The 17,860-nt window shown below is 40.8% G+C and overlaps 2 protein-coding genes across 4 annotated transcripts in view; both read left to right on the top strand.

The window, feature by feature from the left end:
- The first annotated feature begins 776 nt into the window (after nt 1–776).
- NFU1 (NFU1 iron-sulfur cluster scaffold) lies at nt 777–15,009 on the top strand. Of its 2 annotated transcripts, XM_075043704.1 has the most exons (8): nt 777–875; nt 3,010–3,116; nt 6,541–6,676; nt 9,238–9,304; nt 10,159–10,273; nt 11,474–11,537; nt 13,850–14,024; nt 14,805–15,009. In XM_075043704.1, exons 1-8 carry the CDS (start codon nt 829–831, stop codon nt 14,850–14,852), a joined length of 759 nt encoding a protein of 252 aa, XP_074899805.1. In that variant the 5' UTR covers nt 777–828; the 3' UTR covers nt 14,853–15,009. The 2 variants fall into 2 exon arrangements, with proteins under 2 accessions (XP_074899805.1, XP_074899806.1); XM_075043705.1 differs by lacking the exons at nt 777–875; nt 6,541–6,676 and having other exon boundaries at nt 3,023–3,116.
- Nucleotides 15,010–15,239: 230 nt separating this feature from the next.
- Nucleotides 15,240–17,860, top strand: part of GFPT1 (glutamine--fructose-6-phosphate transaminase 1) — a 49,142-nt gene continuing 46,521 nt past the window's right edge. For both annotated transcript variants that reach the window (XM_075043701.1, XM_075043700.1), the window contains exon 1: nt 15,240–16,902. In XM_075043701.1, the coding sequence (XP_074899802.1) occupies nt 16,839–16,902 (64 nt within the window). In that variant the 5' untranslated portion in view covers nt 15,240–16,838. The remainder of the gene's footprint in view (nt 16,903–17,860) is intronic.

The following is a 17,860-nucleotide window of genomic DNA, read 5'->3' as shown; positions in this document are numbered from 1 at the left end:
CAGCTATGATCGGCTTAACGTAAGTGACTTTCTGGTCCAAAATCGGCAGGACTATAATCACACCAAAGGGAGGATAGGCAGCCAGGGCCCAGACGCAAAGTGGAACCTCTTCATCGTGCTGAAATTGCAAATGTGTGTCCTTCCTCCCGAGGGAGACTCTTCCTCCTCTTGTTTCTTGTGCAACAGCCCTGAACGTCGACAGCGGCCGCCATCTGCAACATCGAGAACTTCCACCTCAAATATATTTTGATCAAAACAAACGCATTACCTCTAACGTTTTCTGCAGTCCCCACCTCTGGAAGGTCACTGGGCTAAATTTGCAATTTCTTGATGGCTTGTGAGAGTTGGGGGGAGAGGGGGGGAGGCTTTTTGTGCATTACTGGGTGGTGAAACCTGGTCTGGAGGGGGCTGTTTCTAAGCGCTAGGTGTGGTAACCCATGCTGCTCCTTCCAGGGGGGGACAAAGCGATACCAGCAGCTCGACACAGCCATTAGGGCCTCGTTGGTGCTGCAAGGGTAAGAAGAAAGTACCTGTTTTTAAAGAAAAAAACAACAACCAAACAAGTGTTGTCTTTGGGGGTGGTGCTTTGGTTTTAGGGGCAGGGGCGAAGCATTTCTATATTCTTAGCAAACATGCCGGCTGTAGGAAATGTCCCCTGGGCGCCCAGGCCTTGCTCCGGGCGGGGGCGCAGGGGCAAAATCAGCTCCGCGCGCCGAGGCGGCCGGCGCGAGCCTTTCCCGCCAGGGGCCGCCGCGCCGCGGGAGAAAGGGGCGGGGCGGGAGAAAGGGGCGGGGCGGCAGCGACCGCCGGCCCTGAGGAAGCGCCAAGATGGCGGCCGCGCGGTGGCTCGGCGCGGCTGCGGGGTTGGGCGGCCGGTAGGTGACCGCGGGGCTCCCTCGGCTCCTCGTTGCCCCGGCTCGGAGGAGGGAGCCCGTTTTTGGTTTTTTTTTTTCTTTTTTTTTTTGCCGGAGGGGTCCCCTCTCGCCTTTTCCCCTGGGGGGTGGTGGTGTGGGGGGGACGACGACGGCCATGTCGCAGTGAGCGGCACCGCGCCGGCCTCTCCTCGGTCTTCCCCTTTCCTTCCTCGCTGCAGCAGGGCGGACGAGGGTGAAGTTACTTCTTCCGTCTCGTCGTTACAGACGGGCAGCGAGAGGCTGGCTCTTCCCCCGACCCCATTACAACGGCGAGGCGTTAATTCCCCCCGACTGTCAGGTGCTGAGGGCCTTCCCCTGAGGGACTGCTCACCCCCCTCCGCACCGTGTGAGTGATGAGGGGGGATTCCCCTCACATGTACTCTGGACTGTGCAACGAGGAGTAATTCCCCCCACCTGTGCTCAGTACAGTGCAACTAGGAGTAATTCCCTCTCCCCTCCTGTGCACAGCATTATGCAATGAGGGGCAGTTAACTCTCCCGCATTTGTATCCTTAGGGCCAAGCAATAAGGGGAAATTCCTCCCCCCCCCCCCGCCACCCCCCAGTTGCTAAAGACTGCAGTAAGGGGAAATTCAAAGGACTGTGTGGTGATGAGCACCTCTCCTGCCCTGTGTTGTGGACTGTAAAATGGACTATAATGTTTATTCCCCAAAGCTAAAGTGAGAAAGGAGAACTTTTCTCTTGGGGGACCTTCCTTGCACGTCCTGTTGTGGTCTTTGTACCTGTTATCAAGATCACAAAAGTAAGCAAATGATGTGATTTAGACCTTTTCTGTATTCATGTCTCCCTCACTCACGGCGGAGAGGTCCATTTCATGAGACAGAACTTTACTCCTGTTACTGTGTTTGAGGAATCTGGGCCTAGGTGTAGTGCTTGTGTTCTGTTTTACGACTCCCTGAGAGAAGCAGCCTCCTCTGTTAGTAACAGTCCGTGCAGATACAATTTATTTAGTTTACCTGCTAAGGAGGAGAGAAACCAGATAATAATTAATCCTTTGTATGTAATATTTATCTGCGCTATGTGTGACACAAGGTGGCTTTTGGTTACGTTTTCTCATTTTTCACTTTGCTCTGACATACACGGACGCTGTTGGTTATGCATACATTTACAGAAATCAGATGTGCCAGCAAGTATTTACGCTTTTGAAAGAGGCCTGTTACTTTTTGCTTTTTGTCTTCACATTTTTTTTCTCCCCCCCCCATGCTCTCCCCCTTTTTAGCTTCATCTGAGCAGATGACACCACCCCTGTTTTGACTGCTAGTGTGAGTTATGTGGCCAGTATGGAGCAGGGCCTCTTTTTAACTGGTCTGGTTTAATTCTGGAACAGTACTTGAGCGAGAATATACTGAACTTCTTTATTCCCCAAAGGGAAGAAATACATAGAGATGGAGAGGGGTGACGTATGGCTTGGTATGTGTAGCTAATGGAGTTTTTATCTTTTATCCAAATGTTGTCCTGGTATTTTTTTCTTAGCAGAATTGTTTGTATAAGAGTAGCTATTGCATTACCTTTTTAGCCTGTCTCGTATCTTCTAAGAGTCTTACAGAAAAGCCTTATGTTTGACCAGTTAAACCCACAGAGTATAGGAGTAAATTCTGGCCTTGATTTAGCCTCAGGTGCTTGGGGTTGGATTCAGCTCAGCTGTCTTTAATCTTCTGAAAATTAGGTATTTAGCCCAAGCTAGATGTTCAGGTGCTCGCTACTGTCTGTGGAAAGGAAGACAAAAGGCTTTCTTAGGGTGATTTATCCTCTTCTGTTATAGGTAAGTGAGGTGATTTGCCTGTCTTTAGTGACTGTGAAGGAGTCTAGGTTAATTTTTCAGGTGGCTAAAATTAGAGAGTTATGTCTTAGTTTGTTACAAGAGAGAGGGAGCACTGAAAAGAGGAGAAAAGTAAGGGACGTTTTGTGATCTAGCCTGCGAGCTTGCTACATTATCTGAGAGGTTTAAGGCAGGTGAGTGGCTTGCTGAGTTCTGGGGTTGCTAGAAGCAAGTGAAACGCTCTTTCTGTGTAACCTTGTAGTTTAGTAGTGTAAACTTGCAATTTAGAAATTGTTAGTAAAATTATTTTTCTCTAGGTTCTGTCGTACGATGTTAAAAGATCATAATTTGACAACTCAACGGTCTTTCCACCAACTTGCACAAAAGAAACCATTTCTTCCATCTGCTCTATGGCATAATGCAGGTAAATACTAGTTAAAAATGAATAGATGAGTCCATTGTAAGTTTTTGTGTCTTGTGGTAATAACGAAAGCCTACTATTCTTTCTGAAATCTGAGTGTGATAACATTTCCTAGGTGGTTTTTAATGAAGTGTTAGTGCATTTGGACATTTGGAGCCGGGGGAGATGATGTGGATGGCTCACAATGTGCTTGATTATACATGTTTTTTTCGGTATCATTCAGCTGCCAGGACTTATAAGGGGCTCTGTTAATGCAAAATATTTTTTTGGCTTTGCTGCACTTAATTTAATTTCTGTCTTAGTGTAAATGTATCCGTTGTGAAAGACTGTGTTGCTTTCTGTCCTGCTTCAGCTGCTGAGCTCTGCCAGATAAAATTGCTGGCCATCCAGATAGAACCTAGCAAGGATGAAAACAAAGCCTTTCGTTTTTATAGCTGCAATATTTTCTTTTTTTAATTTTCCCCCTCTTGAACATGCATCCATGTATGGTGCATTAATGACGTTCTCCATTAATATTATCTGCAACTTGGTATTACCCTGAAAAAGCAATGTTTAAGATTGAGCTTGTTGTACCTAACGTTTTCTTTGGTAGGACGGTAATGCTCAGAAAAGAAAAAAAAAAAAAAAAAAAAAAATTGTGAAATTTGCACCGCAGAAAAACATTGTGCTTTTGTACCTGCCTGAGGGATTTAACTGCTCTCCAATGCTGTAGCAAAAAGAGTGGAAGACAAAAAAATTCTGCAGGTGCTGTTGCATGGAATTAGTCACAAATGGAAATCTTATTTAAATGAGTCTGCTCAGGCAGAAGTTTCTTTTTAATTTTGATTTCAGAGAAGTCCAATCTTGTCTGGTCCAGCACCATTTTTTGTATTTCAGTTCTAATCAACAGGCAGACTCTGATAAGTAGACTTAGTATTTTACCTGTTTCTGCAAGTGTCCTACTAAAGTCAGCCTCTCTTTGGTATCTTGAGCAGATGGCAGAACAGAATAACAAGCAGGTATACGCAGTGTTCCGCAGAGGGTTGAAAGAAATGGTATAGATGCCAGATATAAATACAGCCCGTTACCAATGACTGAATAACAAATTCCAAACGAGTTATTCACAGCTGCACAAAGAACTCTCCAGGTTGATTGACGATTGGAAAACCTGGTCTTCAGATCTGCAGATCTTCAACTGCAGAAGACACTTTTAAAATACAGAGCCTACCCCTGTGGACACCTTTTCTGAGAGCTGATACAGCCATTTGTGTTTTAGGATGTTAGAAATGCTAGATGAACAACGTACGATAGCTGTTGGTGATTCGCTGCTTTCAAAAAACGGGCGGAGAGTACTCCATTTACACCATCCAAATACCCGTTGTTGCTTATTTGTTAACTACACTGTTACGCTGGATGTGATTTTTGAATGCCAGCTGTATCTGGAAGATGAGTAGTTCTTCCATACCCATAGATAAAGCTGACTAGTTGCTTGCTCTGTCAGGATTATTCTTTTCATGTTGAAACTAAATGCTTCTGTGCAAAGTCTTTTTTTTCCTTTAAAAAAAAAAAAAAAGAAAAGAAAATGTAGCCTGTGCGTACTTTCCCATTGTGTATGTTCAAGTCAAATGGATTGTTACCATGACAGGCACATGCAGTAACAATTTGGCAATATATAAATAGCGTGATTTGTCATCTAATACTAGGGAGTCATGAGCAAAATGGCAGTTTACGAAAATTAAAATGTCAGCTCTTTTTGCTACTTTAAATTCCTCTATTGCATGTTTTTTTGAAGTTATGTGAGCTTGTTTCTCAAGTATAATTTATCTATAAATATTAGTTCCTAGAGATTTTTGGTTTTAAAATGCATTTTTTTCTTTCCTGAATGCTCATTTATCACTTTGTTATTTGATGTGCAGGAAGAGTTAGGAAGAAGGAGAACTAGAAAGAGAATTAGAAGATGTGAGACTGTCCCTAGCTGATGTTCAGCTTCAGTGGGACGTCAGGCATATGCCGTGTGGACATGTCTACAGGAAAATACGCTATTAAATGCACACCATTAAATGTAGAGTATTAAATTTTAGTCAAGATCAGGTTTTTTACACTCTTCTAGTGAGACAGACCTGCGCTGCAAAAGGAACTTCATTTAAAATTTATCTTTTAAACATCTTTACTAGTGAATTGTTAATAATGTTATTTTTAATTGTTTGGTCAGTTCAGTTTCTGGAAGTTAACTGACAGTTTGCAGTAATTTTTCACTCTGAAAAATATAAGCAGGGCGTGGTTCACTGTAACTATTGCTATGCTTGTTTTTCTTTTTTTAGAGTGCTGAAAAATGAAATAAAAACCCCTCTAAATTGTGTATCTTCGAGAGGGTTAGTAAAACTGATTATGCTTTGAACAGTAAGTGATAATGCTGGAGAAGGGACTTCACAGCATTTGAAGATCATAAAATAAAAAACCTAAATGCAACAGAGAAATGAAGGTTGGATCTCTTGGCCTTCAGTAGAAGGCGAGGATGGTACTGGCCTCATGCAGTTTGATGCTGTTGCAGTAGCATGCTTTTTAGTAAATGAAAATTAGTAAAAGAAGCAAAGACAGCTAAGCACCACACAGCCACTTGCTCACTCCTCTTCCCTCCCAGGAGGATGGGGAGGAGAATTGGGGGGGGGAAGTAAAACTCGTGGGTTGAGATACTCGCTCACTCCTCTCCCCTCCCAGGAGGATGGGGAGGAGAATTGGGGGAAAGTAAAACTCGTGGGTTGAGATAAGAACAGTTTAATAACTAAAATTAACCCCCCCCCCAAAAAAACAGTAATAAGAATTGTAATGAAAAGGAATATATTCAAAAAGACAGAAATTAGACCCAAGAAAAGGCATGTGATGCACAATGCAATTGCTCACCACCCTGTGACCAGTGCCTGAGCAGCAATCCACGCCTCCCAGCCAACTCCCCAGAGTTTATATACTGAGGACAGTGTTCTATGGTATGGGATATCCCTTTGCCTAGTTCGGGTCAGCTGTCCTGGCCATGCTCCCTCCCAGCTTCTTGTACCACTGCTTGCTGGCAGACCATGGGAAACTGAAAAATCATTAACTTTGGATAAGCCCTACTTAGCAACAGCCAAAAAAAATCAGTGTGTTACCAACATTATTCTCATACTAAATCCAAACCACGCTGTACCAGCTACTAGGAAGAAAATTAACTCTATCCCAGCCGAAACCAGGACAACAAGGTTCCATTTATCATCTTGTTCCATGTGAGATAACATGCCTGGGTTTATCAGTCTTTGTGTCAGTCTGGAGGCTTTCATGGAACCCATTGCATTGTGTTTTTAAAGTATCATTGCTGCACAGGCTGCTGTTTGCTATAGCACAGTCATCACCCTGGTCTTTGTCTTTCTTTTAAGCTACTTAGGTTTGATTACATAATTTTATTTTTAATTTCCAGTAAGAGGCATGTTTATTCAAACTCAGGACACACCAAATCCAAATAGTTTGAAGTTTATTCCAGGGAAGGAAGTGCTGGAGTCAAGGACTATGGAGTTTTCCACACCAGCTGCAGCATTTTGCTCACCTTTAGCAAGGTATTACTAAACATGTCATAATTTGTTTGGGGGGCCAGTATGGGCTGCATGTCTACAACTGATGGTTTTAAGCACAGCTTCTGATCATTCTGCTCCTCCTTATACTCAGGAGCAGGTTGGTTGGGTTTAAGTTTTTAATGCTGCTTTACTTCTGCATAAAATTAAAGCTGGGAAGATTGTCATTACTAAAGTAGTCTTTCTGTGTGTCTGTACTCCCCACAGCTATATCACAGCAGAATGCATCACTGTCTAGTTTATGCAACTGGATTGAGTGGTATATAAACCAGTATTCTTGAACAGTTGCTGCATCACGGGCGGGACCTCTGGGCCTGATTTTGCAAAATCATTCCCATCAGAATACACTTAATTCACGTAGTTACTTGGAAAGCATGCAACTTTTCAGAATTGGGAAATAGATGGCATAAGGAAGTAAATAGTCCCCAGATACTACAAATTAAATGTAGTAGCTTGCTTGCTTTAGCAGATGTTGGTGCCAACCTGAACATCAAAGCCAATGGATTTTTCTTTCACAGAAGATTTGTAAAGTTTCAGTCAAAGGAAGGCCAGTTTTGGTCCACTCTTTCGGCCTGGATCTGTAACAGGTCTTGGGAGTTGCAGCTTTCAATACCAAAATGCATAATCTGGAGTAAGAATTGCTGAGCGGATAATCAATTCATATCATCTTGGTATAGAAGGGGTTTGGAGCACCATCACAAGCCTCTCTGGGAATATTTGGAAGCATCCGTTTTGCATGTTTGTCATTGCTTTCACATTAGCATGTGAAAAGAAACTTTAGCTGTTACATGGGTGGAAGGGCTTCAGTTTGAGGGTGAGATCCAGAAATGCTGCAGTAGGTTACCTCCAGAGATCCCAGTTTAAGACGTCTTTGTGCATATTGGAAGAATTACTTGCAAAAGTAGAACCTGTTTCATGTGACAGTCTCTCCAGGAACTGCAGGGTTATCAAACATGCAGCTCTGACATTTCCAAAGGTCTCTTGCAGAGTTGTTGGAGAGCAAACAGGATCTTTAGAAGCAAAGTTCTGAGACTTAAAGTAATAAATACAACATGGAAGGTTTTTGAGGACATCAAAACGTGTCAGCGGAATGCTGAAGCTGTGAGATATGATTATGCCAAAGTGCATCAGGTTGCAGAATGAAATCGACTGTCAGAAAGTGGCTTTTTGTTGTCATACATCTGCAAATAGACGTTTTCATCGAAGATATATGTGCTAGAATATGTACTACGGCAAAACAGCTTGATTGTGCGTGTTGTGCAGGTTAATGGGAAAAAATTGTCTACTATATATTGTTAAACCCCAGATTATGTTTTTTGTAAATGGAATACTCTTTTCTTTTAAAAGGGAATATTCATTTTCCAAAGAAGTAATAAAAGCTTCATAAAGCGGAGGGGAGAATTATTTAATAGATCTAGGATGATTTGGGGCACTTGCGTAATTCCATTGTTTAAGTAACTTGAAAATACAGTTGGTTTAGTGATATAAAAGCCCAATACATGTGTAACTGTTTTATGCGTGGAAATTCTTTCAAACGGGTATTGTGAAATCTCTTCTGTCACCTTTCATCATGCATACCTTTATGATAAGATTTCCAGTTCCTGCATTCATGGCATTTTTGATGTTTTCCAGTCTTTCAGGAGAATATCTTTCCCCCTGCCTTAATTACAAAAATGCTCTCAGAGCCTTATGCTCTATTTAATGCCAGGTGCTTCCTACTTTTAATGATTTTTTTTTTTTAACTCTTCAGGAGTAGATTCATTTATTTATTCTGTAGATTAATTTGTTGGGTTTTATTTAACCATTTGTGGAAATTGGTGTTTACATTCTCATTCTGCTTTTTATACTTAAAATATTGTCAAAAACATGCTCTTTCCTATCATCTAAGTTCTTGTTTTGCTTTGAATGTGTTCTAATTTACCACCTGGTTGTTTGGTGCTGTTGGTGCTGTATGGGCCATCTCAAGCAATTTATTATGAATCTTGAGCCTTTACTAAATCTTCAAATTTTTCATGTGCCATGCAAATGACTAAAAATACTGAAGATTGCTCACAAAGTGAATTGGTGTGTTAAAGCCTTGTGGACTGCTTGGCACTAAACCTTTTATTTGGCAACAGAGTTGAAGGCAGTTTTTATAGAGCTGAATTACTTTAAATAACTTGCTTTAATCTAAGGAACATTCCTTGTGTTTACACTAGCCCTACCTGAAACAATAGATATCTACTGGTTTTGTTGCTGAACAAATACCTTTTTATATACAGAATATAATTTTGCCTCTCAAAGAAGAACTGGAGAGAGAGTAACTCTTTCACACATCTTGTGGAAAAGTCCTGTAAGATGTGTTCAGTTTTACGATGTACACTGCTTCACAGCAGGATCTCCTGGCTCTTACTAAGCTGTAGGTGAAGTAACTCCAAGTTCCTGGTAATGGCTCTGGTTTTAGTGCTTATTTTTGTCTAGAAGTGTATTCTAGAAGTTTATTTCTGTGACATTTGCCTGAAATGTATGTGCATTTTTGGATTTTTTTTTGTTTGTTTTCCTAACAGGCAGTTATTCAAAATTGAAGGAGTTAAAAGTATTTTCTTTGGACCAGACTTCATCACAATCACCAAGGTGAGCAGAACAGAGATTCAAATATACTAAAAGGTGAGCTGAGACTCAGCTGTCTAATAGACGGCCATAGAGAAGAGCTAGTCAGACTCCTGGACATGTGTAGCGAAAGTACCAGAGGCAATGTTCACAAGTGGCATAAAGGAAATTGACTTAAATATAAAAGAAAAAAAAAAAAATCACAATGCATGGGTGAGCACTGCAATAGGTTGTCCAGGGAAGCTGTAGATCTTTAATCTTGGAAGTGGTTGATGTTGGGCTAGATGAGGCCCTGTGCAATGTGGTCAACATGGAAGTTGGCTCTGCGTCAAACAGGAGGCAGGACTAGACGACCTCCAGAGAATGCTTCCAAAGGAGATGATTGTATGACCAGGATGGAGTGTGTTGTAGGCAGTGTTGTGTTTACCCAAGGTGTGGAGCTCGTCAGCAGAGGTAAGGTGTTGCGTAGTAACTGTGCAGTTACGCTCTTACATGTGAAGAGCAGAGGGCAATTCAATGAATGATAATTTGGCTCGAAATTAAATGGAATCAAAGAATCTTGAGTCTCTGAAACAACTTGGTAAAAATATATGTCAAATAATGTATTTAGGAGTCTGTCTTTTTCACCTCTTCTTAGGTAATATTTTAATAGCACTTGGCTTGCAAACAAGGAAACCTTTCTGTTGACTATTATAAATTGAGTCTTACTGAACTTTTTTGGCAAAGCTGGACTTGACAAAACTATGAAATAAAATTCATGCATCGCATGTGAGAGGCCATTATGATAATTTTAACATAAGAATCTCTGCCTAACTTATCGTTAGGAGGCAGATACTCTGTTTTCATTTCCTCCCCCCCCCCCCTTCTGATTCTCATAGGAGAGTGAAGACCTGGATTGGAATTTACTGAAACCAGATATTTATGCAACTATAATGGATTTCTTTGCGTCTGGCCTACCTGTAGTTACTGACGAGGCACCTAGGACAGATACAGGTAAATCAAACTCTTCAGGAAGAGGCCAGTATCTGCCCTTGAGTTTAGTTTTTTGACATACAGAAGAGCCTCCACTTGGCCCTCAGAATAGCATGCAGGAGAATTTAAAGTGAAAACTGCTAAAACCAACACAGGAGAGATTTGTAGAACGTGTATGTTCTAGCAGAAGCAGTGCTGCACTGTCTAAAAGAGATGCTTACCCATGAATATAAAGCTTCGTTCTCATCTGCTGTAATATGAAGAGTAGATCTTCACAGGAGCTGTGCTGAACTATGTGTTTTGGCAGCGTGGACCATATTCTGTTATACTTTGTGTGTGTGAAATATTTTTGCAAGAACTGAGGCTGTCTTTAGAAAGCTGTGGGGTGTTGCTGCATGTCCTTTTTGTATGGGCACCTACAAAGGGTGTTATTTCCATCCTTAAATCAAAAAAGAGTGCTCAGGGTTAATGTCCATGTCTTAATGATAGGTTTATGGTCTTAAACGATCAAGATATAGTAAGAAGTCTTTTCCAAACTGTAACAAAGTAACTGAGACTAACTTATAATTTAACTCAAGGGCAGTATTTTGCCTTTAATTTTCTCATTTGCAACTTACTGACTTAAACAATTTTTCCAGTGTTTTAAGGAGGATGATGACTGTTGAATTCCTCTTTGCTCTGTTACATCTGGATTTAATTTCAATATTAACATAGACTTTGTTTTATTTGAAAAAGTTGTCTTTAAAAATGCTTCTGTGAGACTAACACTGAGCTTAAAATTGCATCCAGAGCTGCTAAACTCCGACATGTTTATAATTCTTCTCCTGCTGAATTTTTTAAATTGCTAAAACTTTCCTTCTGAGGACCCTGCCTTAACCCATGCATCCTTATTGAATGTTAGTTCTTGCTTCCTTTCATGCATCCTTATTGAATGTTAGTTGTTGCTTCCTTTAAAAGGTGGCCTTACTATTGTCTGTTAAGGCCTTTGCCTGTTGAGAACAACTCTGATCCAATACTGGTTTTTGTTGGCAAAAGCCTGGGACGTAAACAAGGATAATGCAGAAAAAGATACTTACTCTGAATTAAGACTTCTGCCTTTTGGTTTCAGTCATCTCAGCAATGTTTTTATGCTATTTCATTCTGCCATTATGGATATACAGTGTTAATAATCATATCGGAATTCTCTCCAAGTTCTGATGTGCACATTTTTCTTTTCCCAAGCTGCATCAGAAGAAGATGATGAAGTTGTACTGATGATTAAAGAACTGCTGGATACAAGAATCAGGTAGACCGGGAACATTACTGCTAGGTGCAGTGAGTTAGTCTTGGGTTTTGAGTTTATTTGGGGAACAGCGCATTTTTCTTTCAGTATGTGCGATTTCGTGATTCCATATCTAGTGTGGGGGTTTGAAGTGCAAAATTGGCCAGAGCTGAGAATGCTGTTTCCTCTAATTGAAAACTTTCCACCAAGTTTTCCTGTTTAAGCAAGCTATGTGCTGAACGGAGTCTGTATTGCTGAGTGATTTTAGATCAGTGTATTAGTCTTACCCTCCTCCATAATGCATTTAAACAGGTCCATTGGGCTTAACCTGGGTATTTTTAAACAGGGAAAACAACACAATCTTTGCCTTTACGGTAACTCTTTTTTTCCTCTGTTGTATTCGTCTCTGTTGTATTTGTACTTGTCCTTCTCTTCCAAGTATTCCAAAGTAGTTTATACTCTTCTATTATACACCAAAGGAAAATTTACTCGTGGGTTTCCCTTGCTGTCTAGGCTTCAATGGATTTTGTCCTTGCATTCTGTTGCAATTTTATCGGTATTTTGACACAGCTTGAATTTAGAAACTGGTGGTAACTAATGAAGTCTCAAGAGTGGCTATGGATCGTGTTGTTTACCTGAAGTATATTTTTATGCTCGTTAATTGCCTTCCAAAGTGAACTGAAAGGAATAAGCAACTTGACATTTTAGATGCAGGGGAAAATGTCTGATGTGTTTCTGAAGCTGTGATATCTGATGGCAGCATCTTCCCCAGCTTGCAAATTGCAGGAACCAGAAATGTGTGTGTGGGTCAAAATCATGGAATTCAGTTTAATTTTTCCAGAAGCTATGACAAACTTTGGCTTTTTTATTTCTTTTTTTTTTTTTTTTTTTTTTTAGATGCTGCATTTTAAAAGTGATATTTAAAAATACCATTTTGGTTATCTCACAGCTGACACATGCTACTGGTTAATTTTCCTGAAAGGAAAGAGGGAGAAAAGCAGAAATAAGCTGGAACATTTTTCCCAAGCATATGTACGAAGTGTTGAAACGTGTAACCCAGTTACACTGTTGTACAAAGCCACGATAGAAATTAATATTAAGGAGGCCCTGCTCTTGCTGGGTTTGTGGTCATGGAAGCTCCCTCTGGTGTGTTAGTCCTTGATTTCCCAGTGGCCTTTTGTAACGGTTGCAGAATTTCTACCCAATTTTCTGGTTTTCCCCACCTATTTCTGTCTTTCATTTCCTTCCCCCTGTACCCCTCAGTGGATCAAGAAGCCATTGATGAGAATATTAGCAGTAGTGTATCTTACTTCATTTTATAGCAGGATAGTTTACAGAAGCTATATATAAACCAGTGGTACATACAGAGCATTTATTGTTTAGTCGATCAAAAATATGTGCAGAGAAGTTGTCAGAAGGTGCAGGATGGAGGGAATGTAGATCTGAAAGATCTTGTAGTGTGTCAAAAAAGTTAATTTCAAAGAAGAAAAATGGGATTTTTAGTCATGTTCTTTGGCTTTCTGGAATGGAGATAATTTGCTATGGTGAGCTGTTAATAAATGTGTCAGATTCATAGATTATTCTCTTAGGAGTGTAGTTCTCGGAGAGTTATTTTGGAAGTCAGTATAAAGAGCTTCTGTTAGAGTAACTTGATGGTTTTAGCTTGGTCTGGAAAAATGTTGCTATGGGGATACAGTTACAATGCTGGGCATTTGTTGCTTGCAAGAGGGGACCAGGCTGCAGAAATGCTAATAGTACGGGGATCTTATCAGATGCTGGTTTCTTCCCCCATTAGCAGGATTAAGCTTTTATAGTTGGAGCTTTTTTCTGTCTTGTGTAAACTATGGTGAACTGCGTATTTATTTATGGAAGCACTTACGGACTTCTTATCACTGTCCCTAGTCAGGTAACAGATGCACATGCATCATATAGTAGGACACACGCCTGTTATATTTGGCACATAACTGAGGCAATTATTGTTACATGCGGGGAGGGCCTCAAGGCAAACCAGTATGCCTTTGCAGGCTGACTCAAGCTCTACTCTGAGGTGCTTACCCTCGCCCCTAGAATTTCAGCGATTCCTTCGTATGCTGCTGCATCCATTGCAAATGTGTTTTGCTTAATTTTCCTACGGAAAAACAGTAGCCGTCAATGTGAGAGAGTCCAGCAAAGTATGAGTGGTTGGAAAGTTGGACCAGGTGGTTGTAGAGAAAGAGGGCTTTAGTTACCGTCTTGACAGTTCTTTGTGTGTATTAAATTTGAGCTTTACTAAAGATTTCTGGAAGGAAACATATTTCAGCTATACTTGCTTTAAATTGAGTATCGTGTTCCATCAGGCCGACAGTGCAAGAAGATGGTGGTGATGTTATTTATAAAGGCTTTGAGGATGGGATTGTGCAGCTGAAGTTGCAGGGTTCATGCACCAGCTGTCCCAGTTCCATCATCACCTTGAAGAACGGTATACAGAACATGCTCCAGTTCTACATCCCTGAAGTAGAAGGCGTGGAACAGGTGGGTTGGTGTTTTCTTTTAAATGGCAAAGAAGGTCTTTGTTCCTTTCCAGCATGGACAGGCTGGCAATGTAAGCAAAAGTACAGGATGTATAGATGCAGTTTTTCCAAGTCAGAAGCTGTATTTTAGCAAAAGATGCAGAACTCTGCAGAGTCCTGTACAACCCCCTTGTGCCAAAATGTGCTGGAGACTGCCTGTCTGGAAAGCAGCTTTGCAGAAAAGGACCTGGGGTCCTGGTGGATGCCAAGTTGAACTTGAGCCAGTGATGTGCCTTTATGGCAAAGGTGGCTGACGATCTCCCGTGCTGTATTAAGGAGAGTGTTGCCAGCAGGTTGAGGGAGGTTATCCCTCGTTGGACTCTCTCCAATATGTCCACGTCCCTCCTCTACTGAGGAGCCCAGGATTGGACATGCTGTGTTTGCCAGTGATTGTTACCTTTGTGCTTTGGTGACTTTGCGTGATAATAAGGGACAAGCTTTTGTCCCCTAAAATGCAGATTCTTTTGCTTTCTTATTGAAAATCTGATATGCTGTAGTGATTGTTCTAGTGGCCTTTGTAATAACTTCACCAGCTCCTATTATTTCGGCCACGTTACCTCCTGGCATTTTTGATTGCAGGTTTTTCTTACCTTCCTTATGTGACCATTGTCATTCAGTGGTGTAGAATAACTGCTGTTCTTCTTGGGTCCAGCAAGGATTTAATGTAATAAATTCTCTATGCAATCCTACGGGACTGAGAGTTTAAAGTGTTGACCTAAGTTACTTGTGGATTTACTTTCAGGTTGTTGACGATGATGATGACCTGGAGAAAGAAGCAAATTCTACCTGAGCTAGCATCATCTGTGGCCAAATAAGTATTTACCTCTTGGTGTATGTAAACTATCTTTGTGCTGAGGAACAACCAAATTTGCCTTTCTTTTCAGAAAAATAGTTGCACTTGTATCTGTGAAAATGTATCATCAGTTTAAGCAGTTTGTCCACTAATTTATTAAATGCCCTGCATTCAAAAAAGACTCCTTTTGCTTTACTTTGTACTATTTCTTAAGAAGGAAATGGTGGGCTTTAAAAATGGTGGTGCATCTCTCCATTGTTCTTTCGTACAAAAAATTTAAGAGTGGGGAAAAAAACCCCAGAAGGCAGAAGTAAAGTTTCTTGACTGTTTTTTGTGCAATAGAAATATTAAATGTTTATTCCCCCAAACCTCCTTATGGGGCTTGCAGGTCTATCTGCCCTTGCTCTATAGCTGGGAAATTTGGGAATGTTAATTTATCAAGTCTTGTTAAAAAGCTTTTGATTCATATCAATTTTTTGTGTGAAAAATAACGTATAACTTCAGCTGTTCCTTTTAGAGGATGTAATATTGCCATCACTTGTGGAAAGTTACCTACTTGCTCACTACCACTGTGCAAACAATAGCAACAGAAAGAAAAAACGTGAGTTGTTTGTTATAAAAATTGTATCTTTTAAAATAAATGTTAGAAGATGATCCTTATCAGCTTTAGTAAGTAGGGAGACTAATTAGCTTATTTAGAAGTAAAATTGTTCAGCCACCATTAGCGGTCTGTTTAAACTTGCGAAAGATGATTTCTCAACGTAATACTCCAACATCAAGATGAATGTGCAGTGCTTAAGGGCATAAATTACATTCGTAGGGTAGCAAAGAAAATTAATGTGTTTACCCATGCCATATCCTGTTTGCTCCTTCTGCAGTGCCAAAGGGCACAGCGTTATAACTTGGCTGCCCTGGCTGAGCGAGGGAAGACGTGGCAGAGCAGAACACGTCCCAGTTTTAAAGACTATGGGAAGAGAAATATTTATTAGTCTGAAATTGAAATACGTAAATCAGGCTTCGCAAGTACTTCTGTTTACTTGTCCATGTAGGACTTAATTTCTTCCTGGTGCCTAGCTTTAGCAGACGGCTTTGCTAATGGAAATACTATTTCTTCTTTGTGCTGCCACAATTGAGCTGAGTTTGTGGTCATTATTTGGCTTACGGTTATAATCATATTCCCTGCGTGCAAGGATTTGACAGCCTCCGGTATGTTCCCCTCTTCCACTCCTCGCCAGTGTAATTCCACTGAGTCCCTAAACAGGATCAATTAAGTCAGTGGAGAATCTTTTATATAGCATGCAGATCAGCATATGGTAGCCATAAACTTTGTATTACTTGTTAGAAATTTGAAAATAAATATTTTTGCAAAATATTTCTTCAGCTTTCATGGAGAGTAATAACCTACAGTCATTTAAATTACCCACTCAGGATTTGGAAATTGGTTTGAAATTACCATGTTTTCTTTACCCTGTTATGAAGTACGCGGTGCCTGATCTTACAAGTGTACTGATGACAAAATTCCCCTCGAGGTAGGCTCAGACTATCCAAAAGAGAGCTTGTGCAAACATTATCACCATGTTCTTCTTTGTCAGCAAACCATAGAATGGCGAGTAATGTTTCTGGTTTCTCAAAAATAGAGCTTTTTAGGCCTAATTTGTCAATTTAATGTACTATATAAGCCAAAACTTAAACAGCAAAGTAGCCGTTTTGTGTGTTAAATAAAAGGTGCCTCTTAAAGATGTGGTCTTTATTCTTCAATTGAGCAGTACTGATCTCTTCCAGGTACAGTAAGAATCCAGTTCTGCTGCTGTCTTTCTTTGTATTTCCAGTCTTGTTTTTAATGGGGTTTTGATTTGTACGAATAGGACCAAATTAAGCCCGTGTGTACTGAGGCTGAAGATTAAGCATCTTGTGATCTCGAGACTGAAGAGATTCCATGTCCAGCGTGTATCCTGTGTGTCTTCAAGTTCCTCAAGCTCTGTCATGGAGAGAGAAGCGTCTAACGCTCGCATCCCATCCTTTTTTATCTGTTCTGTCCCACTACAAAGTAAGCTCTTTAGGGCAGTGGTTGCCTTTCTACAGCATAAGGCAATGGGGAGGGGGCTCTCCAGCTCTGGATAAACAAAAGCAGAGGGAGAGGGTTCAGTGCCAGTTCTCACTGGGGGAACAAAACAAAACCCAACTGTTTTTGCAGCATTAACAATAACCATAAACTCTAATACTATGATAGCCCAATGTGGTAAAATCGTCGGCCCAAATCATTAGGAGTTTCTGCGTGAACTTTTCAAGGTCTGTCTGGAACAGCTTAGTTCATGGAAAGAATCCCTGTTAGCGAGAGGTGTCCCGTCTCCTCTGCTCACCCAAAAAACCTTTCCCATTCACGGACACTGAGGCAAACAGGGGAATATAGTAATGACTGTTAAACGTTTAGCTTGGGAGTTGATGAGGTGGCCAGCGTCCTCTGTGGCACTGTGGTATGTAATGTGATGTTCTTGCAGCTCTTTAAAAAGAGGGCTCTTCAGTTAGGGGGTGGGAAGTTGGGCTGAACTGTAATGCTCAGGTCAGCAAGGTTTTTTTGACTGTGAGTTTTTTCTATAAATTGCAGTTAGTCATTCCTTTTAAAATAGTAATGACTGCTTGAAATTATTCTGGTATTTTTTACAGGAGAAAAGTACTTTGTTATTTTTGCTGTGCCATAGATAAGTGCAAAGTTACAGTCTGCCATTCAGCCATTTTTGTTTTCCCCCGTGTTGGACAGAGAAAACACACAATCCATTAATGTTTCCTAAGCACTGTTCTAGCACTCTTTTACAGGAAAAGTTGATTACAGCTATCTAAACTCTTTTCATCTTGAAACTGTTCACAGGTGGACATGTGCTTTTTGTCAGGATGTGACTCATTCCATGCTTCTAGGAGAAATTAGCCTGTTTGTCTATAAGGCAGTCTTCCGATAGCACTGTAGTGTATGGTGCGAAGCAATCGACAGCCACAGCGTTCGCTGACAG

Source organism: Buteo buteo, chromosome 12, assembly GCF_964188355.1.
Source record: "Buteo buteo chromosome 12, bButBut1.hap1.1, whole genome shotgun sequence".
In the NCBI taxonomy this organism is placed as follows: Eukaryota; Metazoa; Chordata; class Aves; order Accipitriformes; family Accipitridae; genus Buteo; species Buteo buteo.
This window is presented reverse-complemented; position numbering and strand designations above follow the sequence as displayed.